General features: G+C 34.5%; 1 protein-coding gene across 2 annotated transcripts in view; it reads right to left on the bottom strand.

Moving 5' to 3' along the window:
• Positions 1–17,867, bottom strand: part of ush2a (Usher syndrome 2A (autosomal recessive, mild)) — a 412,815-nt gene that overhangs the window by 278,079 nt on the left and 116,869 nt on the right. For both annotated transcript variants that reach the window (XM_087290677.1, XM_087290676.1), the window contains exons 21-22: positions 11,499–11,729; positions 1,087–1,217 (exon numbers count right to left, since the gene is read on the bottom strand). In XM_087290677.1, the coding sequence (XP_087146803.1) occupies positions 1,087–1,217; positions 11,499–11,729 (362 nt within the window). The remainder of the gene's footprint in view (positions 1–1,086; positions 1,218–11,498; positions 11,730–17,867) is intronic.

Consider the following 17,867-nt stretch of genomic DNA (forward strand, 5'->3'; position numbering starts at 1 on the left):
AGACAGCATAAATGCGTGTTTTGTGATGTCTCAAGATGTTAACAGTGCGTGTATGTGCTTGCTTGCTTAGAGATGTGTGCATCTGTGGTACTTTACTGACTCTGTATTTGAAAGAATAGTGTAGAACAGCCCTGCGTATATGTCTTGTCCTGTCATAAAATTCAGCTAAATGTCCTTCATGAATGTAACAGTTTGATTAAGTTGTTAACATGTCTGAACTGAATACTCCACATCTTAATGCTATTTGTGTTTACAACGAAGTTTAGCATATCTAAAGTGCTATTCCATTGCATGGTTAAGTGCGCAGCTGCAGTTGTAGTCTCTGTTAGATGCGTAACTCGCTGTTACGTCACACCCGCCCAAGCAAACGAGTGACGCGCAACACAGAGGCAGTTTGGGTTGCCAGTTGTGTAAAGCAGTAGTTGTGCAGATTCAAATCCAATCCTGCCTCCAATCTTTAGTGCTAATTTCACCATCATGCTCCATCATCACAACTCACGAAACAACACTCTATTTTGATGGTCCATTTGAGTATTAGTAGACTGCCTGCTTAATAGCTCCTTCAACAGACATTTAACTGAATATAAAAAACTTAACAAGTACTGTACATGTCAACTTACACTAACCCTAACCCCAAACTAACAGTCTACTTCTACAATTTAATGAGAATTAGTTGGCATGTAGATGCAACTTAACTTAAATTCAACAAACAGACCATCAAAATAAAGTGTGACCGGAATCTTGTTACGATTTAAACTCACGAGATCTCGTCATACGAGATCTTGTCATATCCCTATTAGTTAGGTCTATAGTTACTGACAGTAAGGTGTATGGACTTTATTCATAGTAATATATTAATCCAGTCAAATGCATAGTCAAAATATTTTAGACCCCTGCAGTGATGCTTAAAAAAATCTAAATCATTATGACATCGGGATATATTTGAATAGGGATATAAATATTCCTAGCACTTCACTTTTGGCCACTTATAGTCAACAGAATGTCTACAAGGGACTGTCAAAATAAAGTGTTACCAAAGGCTTTTTATAGCATAAACAAACACAGCAGTTCATGACCATGAAGTACCTGAGGGTCAAAGAGGAAGTACGGGCGGCCGTTGTGTATTTGCAGAGCGACATACTCCTCCTGTTCTCCAGGGGAAACAGCGAACAGCAGAAGCCCCTCCTCAGCGCGTGTCCGGAAACTCAGCTGCAAGCCTGGAGAGACAGTCAATGGTGACAGGCTGTTTGATCAAAACACTGTACAGAAAACAGCATATTTGAAAAATGCATGCAAAAATCACGTTTAGAAGATTGTAAGAGCAAATGACAGAATAAAAACACCCAGAAGTGTGAGAAACTGAGCTCTAAGGATCCAGGGTGATGCCTGTGAGAACAAAACTACCCTCTAAAGGCTTTATTCTAACAGAACCGCTTTAAAAAATAGTAGTAAAAACCTTCCACCATCTGACCTAAAAATCAAACGTAAAAAAAACACCTTTGAAGTGATATCCTTCTTCAATATAAGTTCATTAATATGTTGAGGGCTGCGAGTACAAGCCCACTCAAATACAGACTGCTTAGATTAAAAAGATTCAGCTTAATCTATCTTTGAATCTCCAGTGGATTGAAGAGGTTGTAAGTCTGGTTGACCTCATGTAGAGCAGCAAGATGTTTCTTCAGGCTTCAGATCTATACAACTGATACAGGGATTATACCATCTGAATACCAACCCTACAGGACGGACTCTGTATGCTAGAGTGCACAAGGAAACTACTGGCCTGATAAAACTATTATGTTTTGTAGGACGCATTAAAATGATCAATCCAAATCCAATCCAATCCAAATTTCTTCAATTTAAACATATTCGAATAGGAAAGTCAGACCTTTTTTTGTTATGTAACTTTGCACAAGGTACTTATATGTTCTGTAAATGTCAGCAAATTGTATTTTTCTGGTCCAGGGTGCGAGACATAGTATCGGATCTAATGAGAGCTCAGATTCAAAGTGACCTATTACTCTTTCTCCTGCTAGACGATTCATCAAACTCTTTATCCATCAACTGAAGGAGGATTCTGATGTTCTGACAGCTACAAAAAAAATGATCGGAAACGATAGCTAGACCCATCTACTCTAGTTGATCTTTCTTGTAATCTCTACTCACTCTACATCATTATTGTACCAAAATAAATGGTGCCAGCAAGAAAACTGTACAATTTTAGTCAAATATGACAGAGTCTGTATAAGGCATGTTTTTTATTCTGATTTTGTACCTATTGCACTATAATTTTTTTAATCTTAATGTAGCTTTCTCTTGGGCTTTGTTGTATAAGTTTATAAATCTAAAATGTTCAATAAACAAAAAAAAATAAAAAAATAAAAACATATTTGAATGATTTTACAATGCACAAGCAACAATGATGCTGAAAATGTATCTTTGCCATCACAAGAATAAAAATCACATTTTAAAACATCCGTTTAATTACTAGGGGTATTATAGTACACAGTTTGGGGGCCAAACATTTGTCTTTAAGTCAAAGTTTTTTAATGTTTTTAGTACAAAAATAAAACTAAACATAACTTAAACATAACATAACATAACTAAACATAACTAAACGTGACTAAGTCTTATTTTAAAACAAACAATAGTTTAATGATCACATTGTTTTGGCTATGTTTAAAAACACACTGTGGTGTTTGTGGTTTTAAAAAAATGTATTGTGTTTCTTCTTGAAAGTTATACAAAAGGCTTTTTTAATAACTGGAGGAGTTCTATATAATAAATAATGAATAATGTTATAATTATAGATCAACTGAAACAGCATTCAGTTAACATTTAACATCAGTGTGGAATCTAAATTTACAATGTTTACTCTTTAGGTGAACAATTAATCTATGCAAGTTAATCCACTATATATATATATATATATATATATATATATATATATATATATATATATATATATATATATATATATATATATATATATTTATATATTTATTTATTTATTTATTTATTTATTTATTTATTTATTTTTAGCAACCTTTACTATTTGGATTGGCGGTCCATCTCTTTGGAAGTCAGTTTGACTGTTTCATCCACAATATATTTCACATATACAATACAATATATTCCTCTTACCGTTAGTTTGCTACTAGAGAATGATGTGCAAAAAAAATAGCCGATATTCCGATCCGGTTGGAACTACATTGACATACTGAAATATAAGCAACACAGGCTCATTCTGAAAACTTAGCCCTATATACATTTCTCAAGATCACAAATTATTTAGCCAGAGCTTTTTAAGCCTGCATCTAGTCTTTAAAATGAATGCTATGGGGCAGTATGATGCTGTAACCAGCTGACTGCCTACCTGCATATGGACAGCTTTTCTGCTGTTACCAGTTTGTCTGGTAGCTCGACATGTATGTCGGCGGACTTGATATGCAGAACAGAGTTAACTGCAACAACCGGGTTCAAGTATAGTAAAGAACAGTTCCAGAAAGCAAGTAAGACAAAAACAGAAGCCAAAAAAATAAAATAAACAAGTAAATAATGGTGAGAATGTGGTAAAATCTGAAAATGTGGTAATAGTCAGGCAATGGCTTTTCTTTTTCTAGATTGCTTTTCAAAACACCGCAATTAGGTTTAGGGCAGGGAGTGGGCTGGTCAATAGGTACTTTTCAAAATAGTATTAGTTGGGTTTAGGGAAGGGGGAGAGTGGGGTGGTCAGTTGGTTGGTCAGTCAGTCAGTGAGTTAGTCAACACTGGCCTCTGGTGGATTTACTTAAGAACAGCAGGCACGAATAGCACTCGCGAAAGATATTTGACATTTGACAAAATGCGCACACACCGGCCTCTAGCGGATCCACGAAAACAAAAAATGCAAAAAATCCAGGGACATATTTTGCTCTCTCCAGAAATGTATACTGTGGTACGTAATCAGAATGAGCCTGGGTTGAATATAAGCCACTTTTGGTTCACACTTACATTTGGAAATCCATATTTTAATTCAGATATACAAAGCTAAATGTTTTAAATTATGCAGTGTCAAAACAGAGCTGTTTTTGATCACTTTGTTCCAAACCAAAAAGCTTTTCATATATGAATACAGCATGTCAACATTCATGACAATAAGCTTTCCAATACTTGCATTGCATAAAAATAAAATACCTTTTAAACCCTCACTAAAACAACAAAATGTGAATTACTGTACATGAAACCCAGAAGCCCTACAGTACATGATATTTTCATTCCATTACCCACGACATGAATTTCACATGACCCCACATGTCCCTAATATATGTTCATACGTATTTTCTTCCATGGCATGAGTAGAGAGCAACTAAACGCAACCCTTAAAAAAGGTGCTTAGTAAAGAACAGCGAAAGCTCTTGTCTCATGTTGACCAGACAGTCTCGGTCCTGTAGAAAGTGTTGGGGGAGAACCTGGATCAGAAGTTGTAGGTTCAGCAGAGCAGATCTCTCTGGGGTGATCAGCTATTTTTTGACAAGTGCTTCACATCCATCAGAACGTCTGGTCCATTACAGGAGAGGCAATGTGGAGGCTAAAGGGACATCTGTGGGATTTGGGATCCCAGCGGAGCAGCGTGGCTCTGTACGCACTGACAGGCCTGTCCAGAAAAGCTGTGGTCAGAGGTCTCTCAGGCGCAGGGCTGGTCTGAGCGAGGCTGATGAGGAATGAGATTCACCTCTGTGGGTCTCAAGACTCGCGCTAAGACATGGGAAAGATGTGAAGCACTTTTACATGGGGACTGCATCAGCACTTTAGCACTTCAGGCTAATGCATCCACCAAATAGGGACAGACTGAAAAAATATGTATACGCTGGTACTGTAAATTCCCAACTACTTTTTGAAAATGCCCTTCCATGCAGTGTGTAACACAGCTCTAAGTGAAATGAAATATCCAGCTAAGGCTAAATCTGAAAGTACACTATGCTTAAAATTATTGATTCATCTATAAAGGCAACTCATAATAGTTCGAATGAATCTCCGATGTTACAAATCTTTAGCCATAGTGTGAGGTCGATACGGAACTTAAACCCCGTCCATTTGTTGCATGCAGACCCGGGAAAATTGAGATCCCCGGCCACACCCACAAATACTGAAAAAAAAGAAAACAAACACTGTACCAGATGAATCATGTTATGAAAACGCTGTGCTCTGAAGTGTGAGGGAAAGTTAATGTTACTTTCTCTACTCAAAGACGAGGCTGTAAAGAGTCAGTGTTTGAAGTTTATTTTTAAAAAAATACCTCAGCATTATAGCCCCTGCCTTGTGCTGTGTTCCTGTCATTTTTCTGACGAGTGCTTTAGCAATCTACACACTTACAATGGGGATTCATCGGCCGTTTGTAAAAAAAAATATCAGAAAAAACTATTGATGTATGGGACTTTGACAGAGCTTGACAGGAACTTTACAGTACACAGTTCATGGATAAAATTCTTCTTCCATTTCACAAGTGTAAGTGTGATTAAAATGGTTGCCGCGTTGTTTCTCTAGCTTGCAAATTATTTATTTCTGTTTTGTTATCTGTAACTGCTAGACTTGTATCTGGTTAACTCTTTATATTCTCATATTGCGTCTAAAACCACGCTGAAAACGCGTCACGTGCCGCTTTGCTTATGGATTTGAATGCGTTTGTGAGCTTGCGATCTACTGCCATTAGCTGTTGCTATGGCCACCATCAGCTGTTCCTACACACGTGCGGTGGTCTCAAAATAGTTCAGCTTTTGCCACTGTGTGGATTAATACTGAATGTGTGTCACTGTTTTTACTTATGGTTATAAATAGAGCAATATGGACAACGCAGTGGCAATGTTGGTAGCACGTTCGCTTCACATCGAACAAGAAGGTCGCTGGTTCGAGCCTCGGCTGGGTCAGTTGGCGTTTCTGTGTGGAGTTTGCATGATCTCCCTTTGTTCACGTGGGATTCCTCCACAAGTCCAAAGACATGTGGTACAGGTGAATTGGGTAGGCTAAATTGTCCTTAGTGTATGCGTGTAAATGAGTGTTTCCCAGTGATGGGTTGTGCCTGGAAGGGCATCCGCTGCGTAAAACATGTGCTGGATAAGTTGGCGGTTCATTCCGCTGTGGCGACCCCGGATTAATAAAGGAACTAAGCCAAAAAGAAAATGAATGAATGATAGAGCAATATGCTGGTGTTAAACTGCATTGCTATAATGCACTCCTACATTGTGCTTACACATACACTCTGCACTGACTACCTCAGAGTTGTTGATAAGCCGTGGTTGGAATTTCTCTCTGTCTCACTCTGAATGCAGTCGACCAATCACGACAGATTGGTCCATCAGACCAATCAGCACAGATTAGCATCGCGCTAAAGATCGTTTTCGGAACAATTGAAACGCTAAATCATATGGGAGTTGTTAGGATAATTAGGTAAAAATAAATGCATATTATAAGACAATGAAAGTTTGTTGAAGGTTTTTTGGCCTAGCATGCACATCTGCCTGTTGTTGGAGACCATCAAAACCAAAATATGATGCTGTAGGGTCTGAAAATGTAAATAAACATGGTAGAAAAAATTACCGCTTTTTAATTGAAAATCTGGCAGAAATGTCACATTAACTATAAACCATAAACCCAAAAGGTTTAAATTTGTCTATTTTTTTTCCATAACTGTGTATGCTGTATACACACTCAAACACATTTTATTGTATATTTCCTATAGAATCACTCTTTTTAACAACCTTGCTACATTTTGTTTGAATAATTCTGAAAAAAAAAGAAAAAGAAAAAAAAAAAACAGCATGCAAGGGAATATTTGCCAGTTTGTGGATAATGGAAACTGATGCCAAACACGTTCATCCCAAAATATTTTTCTCTGCCAAAAAACATCATATCAGCTATAAGTAAAACAAACAGGGCTATTTGGATTTAATCTGCTTAGTACATAACCTGAATAACTTCAGTCATGTTAGTAATATTGCGGCATTAATCAAGTTGTTGCGTATTAATGAGTTTTCAGGAAATGCTAATTACTGTCATAGATTCTGCAGCACCCCATTAAATATACAAATTACAGAATTAAAGAGCCAGAGCTTTTCATGATTAATCTTTAAATGGGGAAAAACTAATGATGTCTGTACAAAGTTTCCCTCTACTTTCCACTGACTGAGGCCGTTTGACAATCAATCAAATTAATTAAGGAAAATAATTTGTATCATTTAACATTTTGTGCTACAATAGCATGTAGTCTTTGAAAATTGCTTCATTCACCATGTACTACTGCCTCCCAATTTGGAAAACTGTACATTTCTTGATTGTCACTCCATAGAAATAAGCTAAAAAATGAAGGCATGAAAATATTTAAAAAGGAATAAATAATAACACTGGTAATAAAATATTTATACTATATAGACAATAAGCAAACAACACTAAACATTAAATTTAAAAAAATAAATTAAACAATAAATAAAATAAAATAAAATTATAAATAAAACAAAATAATAAATAAAAATTAATTTAAAAGAATTAAATAAAAATTTAAATAAAACTAAATAAAATAATAAAAAATATTTTAAATATCTAATTCAATTAGAAATAAATAAATAAATAAAATAAAGCACATATTTAAAACAGGAAAAAACAAGACTGCTGTTATAATTCAAAGACGATGAAAAACACAACTCACAAGTCAATTCACCTCAACCATATTGCATTTTTAATCTCATTTTTACTTTGATTTGTTAGGACTTGCATCCTTTAACAAAGTCATTTGAAGCACAAGATTAGATGACCATTGATTTAGCTTAATTTATTGCTTTGGCTACATTTCAATACAACACAACGTATTTGTCCCTGAGCATGCTATTTGTTCATCGCTTTTTTTGTTGTTGTCATTATGCCTCATTTCAGCCATTGAGCTTTTCAGTTCAATAAAACAAACAGCATCTTGGTCTTTTTCAGTAATGTATCACAAAAATCAAGAAGCCAACATTTGGCCGTTTAGCACTTTATGTTCACTGCACTCGAAAAACAAAATTAGAAATAAAATCAGATGAACTAAAGATGTAAGAAGAAAAGTTGGCTAAAAGGGGTGTTGTCGTTCTGGTTTGTTCTTTGGGTTCCCTCATTAGTTGGTGGCCATTTATAATCCCAGCAGGCCCAAGGACGAGCTCACCACTTTGACTGCAGCCATTGATCAATTAGGGAGTGAGCTGAACTCAACTCAGGGCTTGATTTATAAAGATTTATCCGTTTGTCATTATTTAAGGAAAAAAAAAAACTGGAAATTGCAGTGCTAAATGTTAATAGAGTTAGAGGGGGAAATGGCCATTCATTTCCTGAAATTGCAAGGTCACAAAGGGTCACCCATTTATATGCACGCTCCTTAAGGAGGCAATTTAATGTGGCCGACTTCTTAGGGAAGATCTACTAATTGCCTCGTTTTAATATAAATAAAGTCAGATTTCCCCGATATCTCAGAGCATGTGTCCAACAAAAAAGGGCTCACGACATGACATGGTTTCATGTTCGTTTGTGGATTATGCAGCAGAAAGAGCCTTCAGAATGAGAAAAGGAAATTATACAAACCTCACTTGACCATTTCAGTGTCTTTCTCCCCACATGTTCTCAAATAAAAACTATCAAATGACAGGAAAATAAACTAAACCTTATCCCCATGTCACTCGCTGAAAAGGTCATCTGATGTTTTCCCTCTTTGTCACATCACACTGACCAATCTGATAAGTTAAAGCAACGCCTTCTGAGCATTTAACGCAATTAAAGCGCAAGTAATCTAAACAAATGGCAAGCTGAAGGATTTTTGCATTAGTAGATGAACCGGAACCTGTATTCATTTGGAACTCAATTCCCCAATTATGTTTGTAAACAAAAGTATAATTGCCCTTTGTCTAATCATGGAAGTCATTAATACATGGGGATGGAGAAGAGTGAGGAAAGGAGTGAGAGATGAATTAAGAGTGTTTAGGGCAGATGGATGGGCTTGAAGCAGCCCATATGAATATTTAAAACTACTTTAAAGGTGGATTTGAAGATATTTGTGTTGATTTTGTTTGGGATCAGAATAATACAATATACTAACAGGAAAGTTTATATATATGTTTTATGATAACAATAATAATAATAAAAAAACTTGCACTGTATTTATGTTATGTCAAACAATGCCTCTTAGTTCTTCTAATTCACTACGTATCACAGGACATTTTGGTTTTTAGAAACAGCTAGCAAACAATACACATATTGTATTAAAAGGCAAAATGTATGCATTATTATGTTGATATTTATTAAATTACACCCTTTTACTGTGAACGGATTTCTCAGTTTACCATGGGTCTATGTATAAAACATAATGTAGATATTATCCACACGTATTATTAATTTTATAATATGATATTAATGAAGAACAAAGTTGTTGATATTTACAGTTTGCAAAGTTCCAACAAACTAAACATAACAAACAAAGAATAAAGTGGTGGCAAACGCAGACTGTATGATTACATAAAACTGGATTTAAAAAAATATATATATAAAATTAAAGCTTGAATATGGTGCAGACAATGGAAAATGCCATCAGCATCTGCATTGGTAGCCAATAAAATCCATAGTAGGAAGAGACATGGAGATCCACTGTAGAGAATCAAATACATTTAATATTTATGGCAACGGGCTTCCAACATTCTTCAACAGAGAAAAAGTCTATCATTTTTGGAAAAAGTAGAGCGTGAGTGAATCATGACTATTTTTATTTTTAGGGTGAATTATTGCATTTGAAGGGAGTAATGATATTTATTCATTATTTTTTTTAACAAAGTAGAGTTTGAAATGCTATCAATTTAATAGGAATCTATGGAATCATGAGTTTTGAATGAACGAAAAATTTTCACTATGAAAATGTTGTACAGTATTTATTTAAGCTAGTGTAGCAAATCATTTACTAACTCAAATGTTAAAAGTAGGGATAGAATTTTCAGCTGCCATAAATAAAAAATAACAAGAAAGATGCTATACTTCCCGGCAATGTTCAGTATGGTGGTTTCATTCTCTTTCCAGCCATTGTCACTTTGAAGTGAAGGATGCGGAAAGCACCGTGTTGTGCTATGAAACCCATTCATTACAGCATCTTGCGTCGAGCAATTGTGATTTGTTGATGCACTTTTTAAATTGCTATAGACCTTTTTCTTGGCGGCTTCATGCATGGCGCCATTGCGACCATCGTTTTCCGTTAGAATGTTTAGAACTTCCGTTTATATAATTTACAACTGGTAATTTACACTCCGAAAATGGGTTTCAATAGCGTTTTGAGCGAATTACGGAGTGTTTTTGTGACACACAGCTTTGAAAGGTGTGTGTTAAAGCCACTATAATCTGTCAGATGTGGTTTAAGCGCGAGAGAAAACATTCTCCTAGTTTACGTGTCTGCCGTCAGAAATACAGTGTATTTCCCCTGCCTATCAGCTTTTAGCTTAGCGGCTCTTCAACACACAACACAGAAACACACAAGCAATACTTCGCTGCAAACCAGATTACTGGCATGAAACGTAACAGTTATGCAAGTCATGCAATTTACAAAAATAACTAATAAAAGTCCGTTACTGATAATCTGCTGGCTGATTTGCATGTTGATTCTAATTGCGAGTCGTTTCGGTTTCATTTATGTGTAGTATTTACCACGGTTAGTGTTTTTCTGTCATTTCAAAATGTCACTTTATTTTCTCTTTGTCACAGTTATTAAATTAGTGTGTCAGTGGGACAGTACAGTAGGCTAAGTGTGTGTCAAACATTTTGGTGAATTACATTAGTTTAGTTTGGTTTTATGTTTGAAAGAAAGAGAAAAAGTTGATTTTAGCGATGACAAGGCTTAATTTAAATTGCAGAAGATGCCGTCTAACAACGAGGGGAAAATGCCTCAGAGGTGGCGCTGATTGACAACAGTATTAGTTCAACGATAATAAAAGCAGGTACAATAGATTAAAACTATCGTTTCAAAGCTGTCCAAATGTAACTGTTTATACACATCAGCTGCCAACCGGAAGTTCTTAGCATTCTCCTTGAGCATACATGCAAAGAATAATGGGTAATTTTGCATTCTAAGAAAAAGGTTTATAGTATCGAAAATTTACTTTTTTAATCAACTTTTGTTAAAACTTGACCACACTACACTTTTTTTGTTTGTTTGTTTCATTCGTAATTGTTGATTTAAAATCTGATGGTTTAAAACAACTTTCATTGTTGGGAAATTTCCAGCTGCTGTCCAACACCCACACTCAACTCTAAGAAGTCACACCAACTCTTCAGAGTCCGATCAATCCCATGACATAAAATTCTTTTATTTTTCATGGCTGAAAATTTGGTTTTATCTGAAAACAGATAATATTACATAAATATTTTGTAATATTGATTTTGTGGCTATTGATCGGCTGGCATTTCATATTTACCTGTTAAAAAAAACCTTCAAACAATCATCACAGCCTATTGATGAATTCACATACCTGTAAAGTCAGCATTGACAGGCAGAGTAGCACTGGGAAACCTGAAGAAGCCACTCCCCGTGAAGCGTCTCCCTCTTATAACCTGACCCTGGGCATCAGACAAAGACACATCCGTCCTCTCCACATGATACAGAGGAGGAGGCCCGTTGAGCTCAGCTGGGGCATCCCAGAAAACATTCATCGCAGTCATATTCAACGGCCTTAATCCAGGGGCCCTCAAACCTGCAGGAGCTATCATAACAAAAAAGAGGAAAGGATGGAGAGATATGAGAATAAAAAAAGGAGATATGCATTTATAGCCATCGCTCAGTTTCATGCATGCAGCTGTAATGATCTAATGGGGCTCTCATGTAGGCTGAGAGGAGGTAAATTACCTCAGCCTGACACATCCTCTGTGCATTTAGCCCACTCTGCCTGTCAGGCCGTCCACACCAGCGGCGCTAATAAAAACCCTCCGTAGGGAATGGACGTGTTGTCTTCCAAGGCCCATCACGGCACACAAGTCATAAATTACACTCAATCAATAGCACTTGAGTCTATATAATTGAAACTCTGATATCATTTCAAATCCCTCCCGCTGATTTAATAGGATTTGTGTGAAGTCTCGCTGGACGTTTATCGTTTTTGCCTTAAAACATAAGGCGGTAAAAATGAAGTGTGACTGACGTGGCTTCACGTGCCCTTAAGTACTGCAACGGAAGTGATTATTCAGTGAGAGTCTGCCGGTGGTGGAAATTCATTAAAAGGACAGTTCATTTACTTACTCTCATGTCATTTCAAACCTGTATCACCTTTTTTATGTTGAAGACAAGAGCTTTGAAGTTTGGTGATGGAACCATTTAATAAAACTGGTCATAATGCCCGCCAATATGTTTTCCTGCTTTTTTCAAATATTTACAGATTCAATTATTTAGTAAGTTTTTGCTCATATGTGGTGAATTTCAAGATGTTAGAGATCATGACAACTGAATATTTTTTTTCTGTTAAAGGTGTTATGATTTCGTATTATCTAAATTATGATGTTTATTTTATCCATCACATATAACAACTTATTTTATTTTACTTTTCATTTAACAATATTTAATTAATTTTACTTCATTTTTAAAATATTTATTTAAGATTAAAATGTTTAAAAAATTTTCTTATAAAAATTCGAGTCCATTATTCTTGTGTAAATTCTGATACAATACTTTAACTTTAAATTTACAATATAAAATATGATAAATTAAGTCACTATATAGGATTTAAAGCACTGAGAGGTATGACGAATTTACTGATTTGAAAAGTTCTTAAGATTTTCATTTAAATTATTATTATTATTATTATTTATTTTTATTTAATTTTTGGGGGTTAAAAGTACATTTGTGTTTGACAAGCAGAAAATTAAAACTGAATATATTTTCAATTCTTCACTGAAAAGATCTGATTGGAAAGATCTTTGTTTTTATAGATGTATTTTTTTTTTCCTGAGTTTTTTTTTAAGGCAAAGTGTATCTAGAATTACAGAATCACCTACTGTATTTAATAAGTGTTCCAGCAAAGTCCTGGACAAAACATTCTTCTAAGTCAATAACATGAAAAAATGTAAAACAGAGTAGGATTGAGCTTGGTTTAAACGATTTATGCTTCCTTCCTTCCTCAAGCCAGCACATTTACTGTTTAAAAATTTCTCACAGGCTCGGCAAAAAGGTTAATATTGTCTTCATCACATTAATGACTAAGTCAAAGACAGACATGTCCAGCACCAATTACAGCCTGGCCTGAGCGTTTGCTGTATTTATATGGCCTGACGTTTTCAGTGGAACTATAATACTTATTTCTGTAACAGGAAAAGTATTGATTTATGCATAATTGTCTAACCTTTTCGGGCGGGGGGGAATATATGCACGGTGTATTTCGAGTCAATGCGATGTGTACAGGCGGGGTACACTTGTTCTGCTTGTCTTTATGGATGTAATATACATAAAACATTACCATCAACTCTTGATTAGCTGTTCACATTTCAACAAGATCAATAATGGCAGTGTGCTTCCTATTTAAAATGCTACAAGCTTATGTCCTCATCAGAGAGGGCATGTGTGCTCAAAAGAGAATTATGGTACCTTTTACACAGAAAAAATCTGAAAAGATAATGAGAGGAGGAGCACACTAAATGCTTTTTGGAAGGATTATAGATATCGTTTGAACATAGATACATGGGATTTAAAAGGTTAGTAAGCTATAATATTGTGTGTGTGTGTGTGTGTGTGTGTGTGTGTGTGTGTGTGTGTGTGTGTGTGTGTGTGTGTGTGTGTGTGTGTGTGTGTATTAGTGCTTAGCTTAATGGAGTACACTTGATTTTAAAAAATGAATTTTATATCCATTTCTCAGTGAATATTGGTAATATATTTTGGTGCAATTGAACAAAATAGATTTATTAAACAGATTTATTTATTAGAATACTTTTTAGGTCAGCAAACATATTTAGAAATAGAAAGATAATAAAAATTCAAGCAAAATGTTACAAAAAAATTAAAACCTACAAAATTTTAACAATTTTATATATTTATCTGTTTCTCTTGATTTTTTATTTTTTTTTACATTTTTATTTAATATTTTTTTCCTAACATAAATTTGGGCTACAAATTCTTGGGTTATTATAAGTTATTTCAACAAAATCTCACGACAATTCGTAACTTTTTCATTTAGTGGCTAATTCGTACAAATTCGTACGATCTAATTCGTACATTTTAGTACGATTTGCGTATCCCCCAATGACGGTTGGGTTTAGGGGTGGGGTTAGGTGCCACGCCTCCTTTTTAAAATTGTACATTTTCTTACAACTGAACTCGTACGAATTCGTACGAATTAGCCACTAAACTGCCAAAACGTAAAATACTTACGTTTTCTCGTGAGATCAGGCTGGTTATTTTGTTGAATTAGCTCAAGATCACCAACTACAACCTAATGTATATGAAGTAATTTAATACTGTAAAGCTTCCTACAGACAATAGAAATTTAAAATATTTTAGTTATCTCTCTGATGGGTTTGTTCTGTTTTTTTCCCCCTAATGAGTGCTTGCTTGACTGATAGTGACAGCTCTTTGGATCTTGAGAGTTGACAGTTACAGATTCCAAATGCAAATATCACACTTAAAATGAACTCTGGACATTTTATCTGCTCATTGTAATTTGGATAATGAGGGAATAACACACACCTGGCCATGGAATAGCTTAGAAGCCAATTTTCCGCAATTACTTTTGCTCCTTTAACAAGTAGGAGGTACATATGTAAACTGTTGTAATTCTTACAGTGTTTACCTGATTTGGATGTAAATACACTCGAATTAAAGCCAATCTGCAATCTGCAGTTAAAGCGCAGTTCATTTCAAATCGATTGTGTTGGTGTACAGAGCCAAAAATTAAAATTGTGAATTGTGTCGATGTCCAAATATTTATGGACCTAACTGTATGTATGTGTATATATATATATATATATATATATATATATATATATATATATATATATATATATATATATATATATATGTGTGTGTGTGTGTGTGTGTGTGTGTGTGTGTTTAACATATATAAAATTTTCACAGTAAGTCTAATAATATTTTTTCCTTCTGGAGAAAGTTTTATTTCGGCTAGAGTTTTTAGTTTTATTAAAAACTTACCATCCAAAGAAATCTCTTAATGCCTCTAAATGTTCTATTTCTGGTTGTGTGTGTTTGTGTATGTGTGTATATATACAGTCTAGGTCAGAATTACTAGCCCCCTTGAATTATTAGCCCTCCTGTTTTTTTTTTTTGTTTTTTTTTCAATTTCTGTTTAACGAAGCGAAGTTTTTTTTTCAACATATTTCTAAACATAATAGTTTTAATACCTCATTTCTAATAACTGATATATTTTTATGTTTGCCATGATGACAGTAAATAATATTTTACTACATATTTTTCACGAGAATTTCTATACAGCTTAAAGTGACATTTAAAGGCTTAACTAGGTTAATTTTTTAACTAGGCAGGTTAGGGTAATTAGGCTAGTTATCATATAACGATGGTTTATTCTGAAGACAGTCAGAAAAAAAAATGTGCTTAAAGGAGCTAATAATTTTGTCCCAAAAAAGGTTTCATAAAAATTTGAATCTGACTTTCTGCAGAAGAAAAAAATATTATCAGACATACTGTGAAAATGTCCTTGCTCTGTTAAACATAATTTGGGAAATATTTAAAAAAAGAAAAAAAAATTAAAGGGGGGCTAATAATTTTGACTTTAACTTTTTTTTTCCGATAATCTACAGAACAAACCATTGTTATACAATAAATTGCCTAATTACCCTAACCTGTCTAGTTCACCTTATTAACCCAGTTAAGCCTTTAAATGTCACTTTAAGCTGTATAGATGTGTCTTGAAAAATATCTAGTAAAATATTATTTACTGTCATCATGGCAAAGATTAAATAAATCAGTTATTAGAAATGAGTTATTAAAACTATTATGCTTAGAAAGGTGCTGAAACAATGTTCCCTCTGTTAAACAGAAATTGGGGAAAAAATAGGGGCCCTAATAATTCAGGAGGGCTAATAATTTTGACTTCAACCGTAATATATATATATATATATATATATATATATATATATATATATATATATATATATATATATATATATATATATTTCCGCTTGAGAAATATATATATATATATATATTCACACACACACACACACACACACACACACACACACACACACACACACACACACACACACACACACACACACACACACACACACACACACACACACACACACACACACACACACACACACACACACACACACACACACACACACACACACACAGAAATAGAACATTAAGAGGCCATAGGAGATTTCTTTAGAAGGTATGTTTTTAATGAAACTGTAACATTTGATGTCTTTTCTAAAAGTATGATCAAATTTCTTCCACATATTGTCATTTAGAGTATATTTTTCCCCATTTCATGGCAGTAAAAAATTAAATGATAAAAAAAATATATATAACATTTTTTGATCATACAGTCTATTAATTTTGTAAATGGATAGTTCATCCTTAACACGTACGTTTTATGTAATTTTTCTAAAATAATGTCATGTGGTGGAAACATATCAAATATCTTCTGTTGTGTTTAACAAAATAAAGAAACTCAAATAGGTTTTGATCAAGTGAAGGTGAGTAAACGTAAGCAGAATTTTCATTTGTGGGAGAAACTCTTCAACTCTTATAAAGTTAAACATGTATAGTGTTGTCTAAAAGTGAACATAAACATGTTTTATTTTCTTCAATTTTATGCTCTAAATGAAAACCATTTTATTTTAAATTTAGAAGAAATGTCAGCAGTGGTCAAACACATACTGTAACTATGAATTGTTCCTTACTGTTTTCCCCCATAGCTGCATATACTGCCCAAGGGAGCATGAGAGATTTATTTCCAAATCATAAAAATAAATAAATAAATTGTGCACACTACAAACTTTTGGACGGTACATAAGAAAATAATAATAAAAAAGTCCTAAAATTAATCTTCCATCTGACAGGGCTATAAATTGTGGATGTTATGCATTTGAACCAATCACGGCAGCTTGCCAGCAAACAATTAAATGGATTGTACACAATGATTTTAAACAGTTACACTCTTGCTATGCATGCACAAATTTCTTTGATCTTTGTCACATTCTGCCTTGCTGATTAATGTAATATTCATTGATTATATGGAACCAAAACCTTGACCGCAACCAGGAACAAAATATCAAATACTGTGCTCGCTGATATCTTTCCAGCCAGTTCAATGAAAACTGACAGCGTGGCGCATATTAGTAAAGATAAATCAAAAACAATTAAATGTCGCCTTAAAGAATGTGAATTAAAAGACAAATCTGACTCGTGAAGTCCAAATGATTGGAAACAAACTGTGTTTATATTTCCACTACTGCACTCTATAGCTATGAGAAACATTAATCTGCGATTTAACCGTTCTGCTATAAAGATATGAATAACTTAAGTGTCTCCGTTCCTTTCAGTGGTGTGCTATTTAAAGCAATTTGATGTCATTCCACTTGGAGAAAGCAGATGCTGACTTCTCGGTTTGAACAGATGGTAATTCTGTCTAATAGTGCATTGATGTAATAGTGATGTGCATTGTGTATACAGACAGTCATAAAACGGAGGTAAGGCTCAAATAAATTGCAATCATCAACATTAAATCCTGGCAGAGAAGTGGGCGAAAACAAGGCTTGAGGGAGACATCGTCTTGAGTGGTCCAGACAACAGGTTGTGTTGGGTTAGTCAGCGTGCTGTTTGTTCAGACGTACGGCAGGAGTGTAAGGACATTAAGAGCAGCTTGTGT

The sequence above is a fragment of the Danio rerio genome, chromosome 17, assembly GCF_052040795.2.
Source record: "Danio rerio strain M-AB ecotype USA chromosome 17, GRCz13ab, whole genome shotgun sequence".
NCBI lineage: Eukaryota > Metazoa > Chordata > Actinopteri > Cypriniformes > Danionidae > Danio > Danio rerio.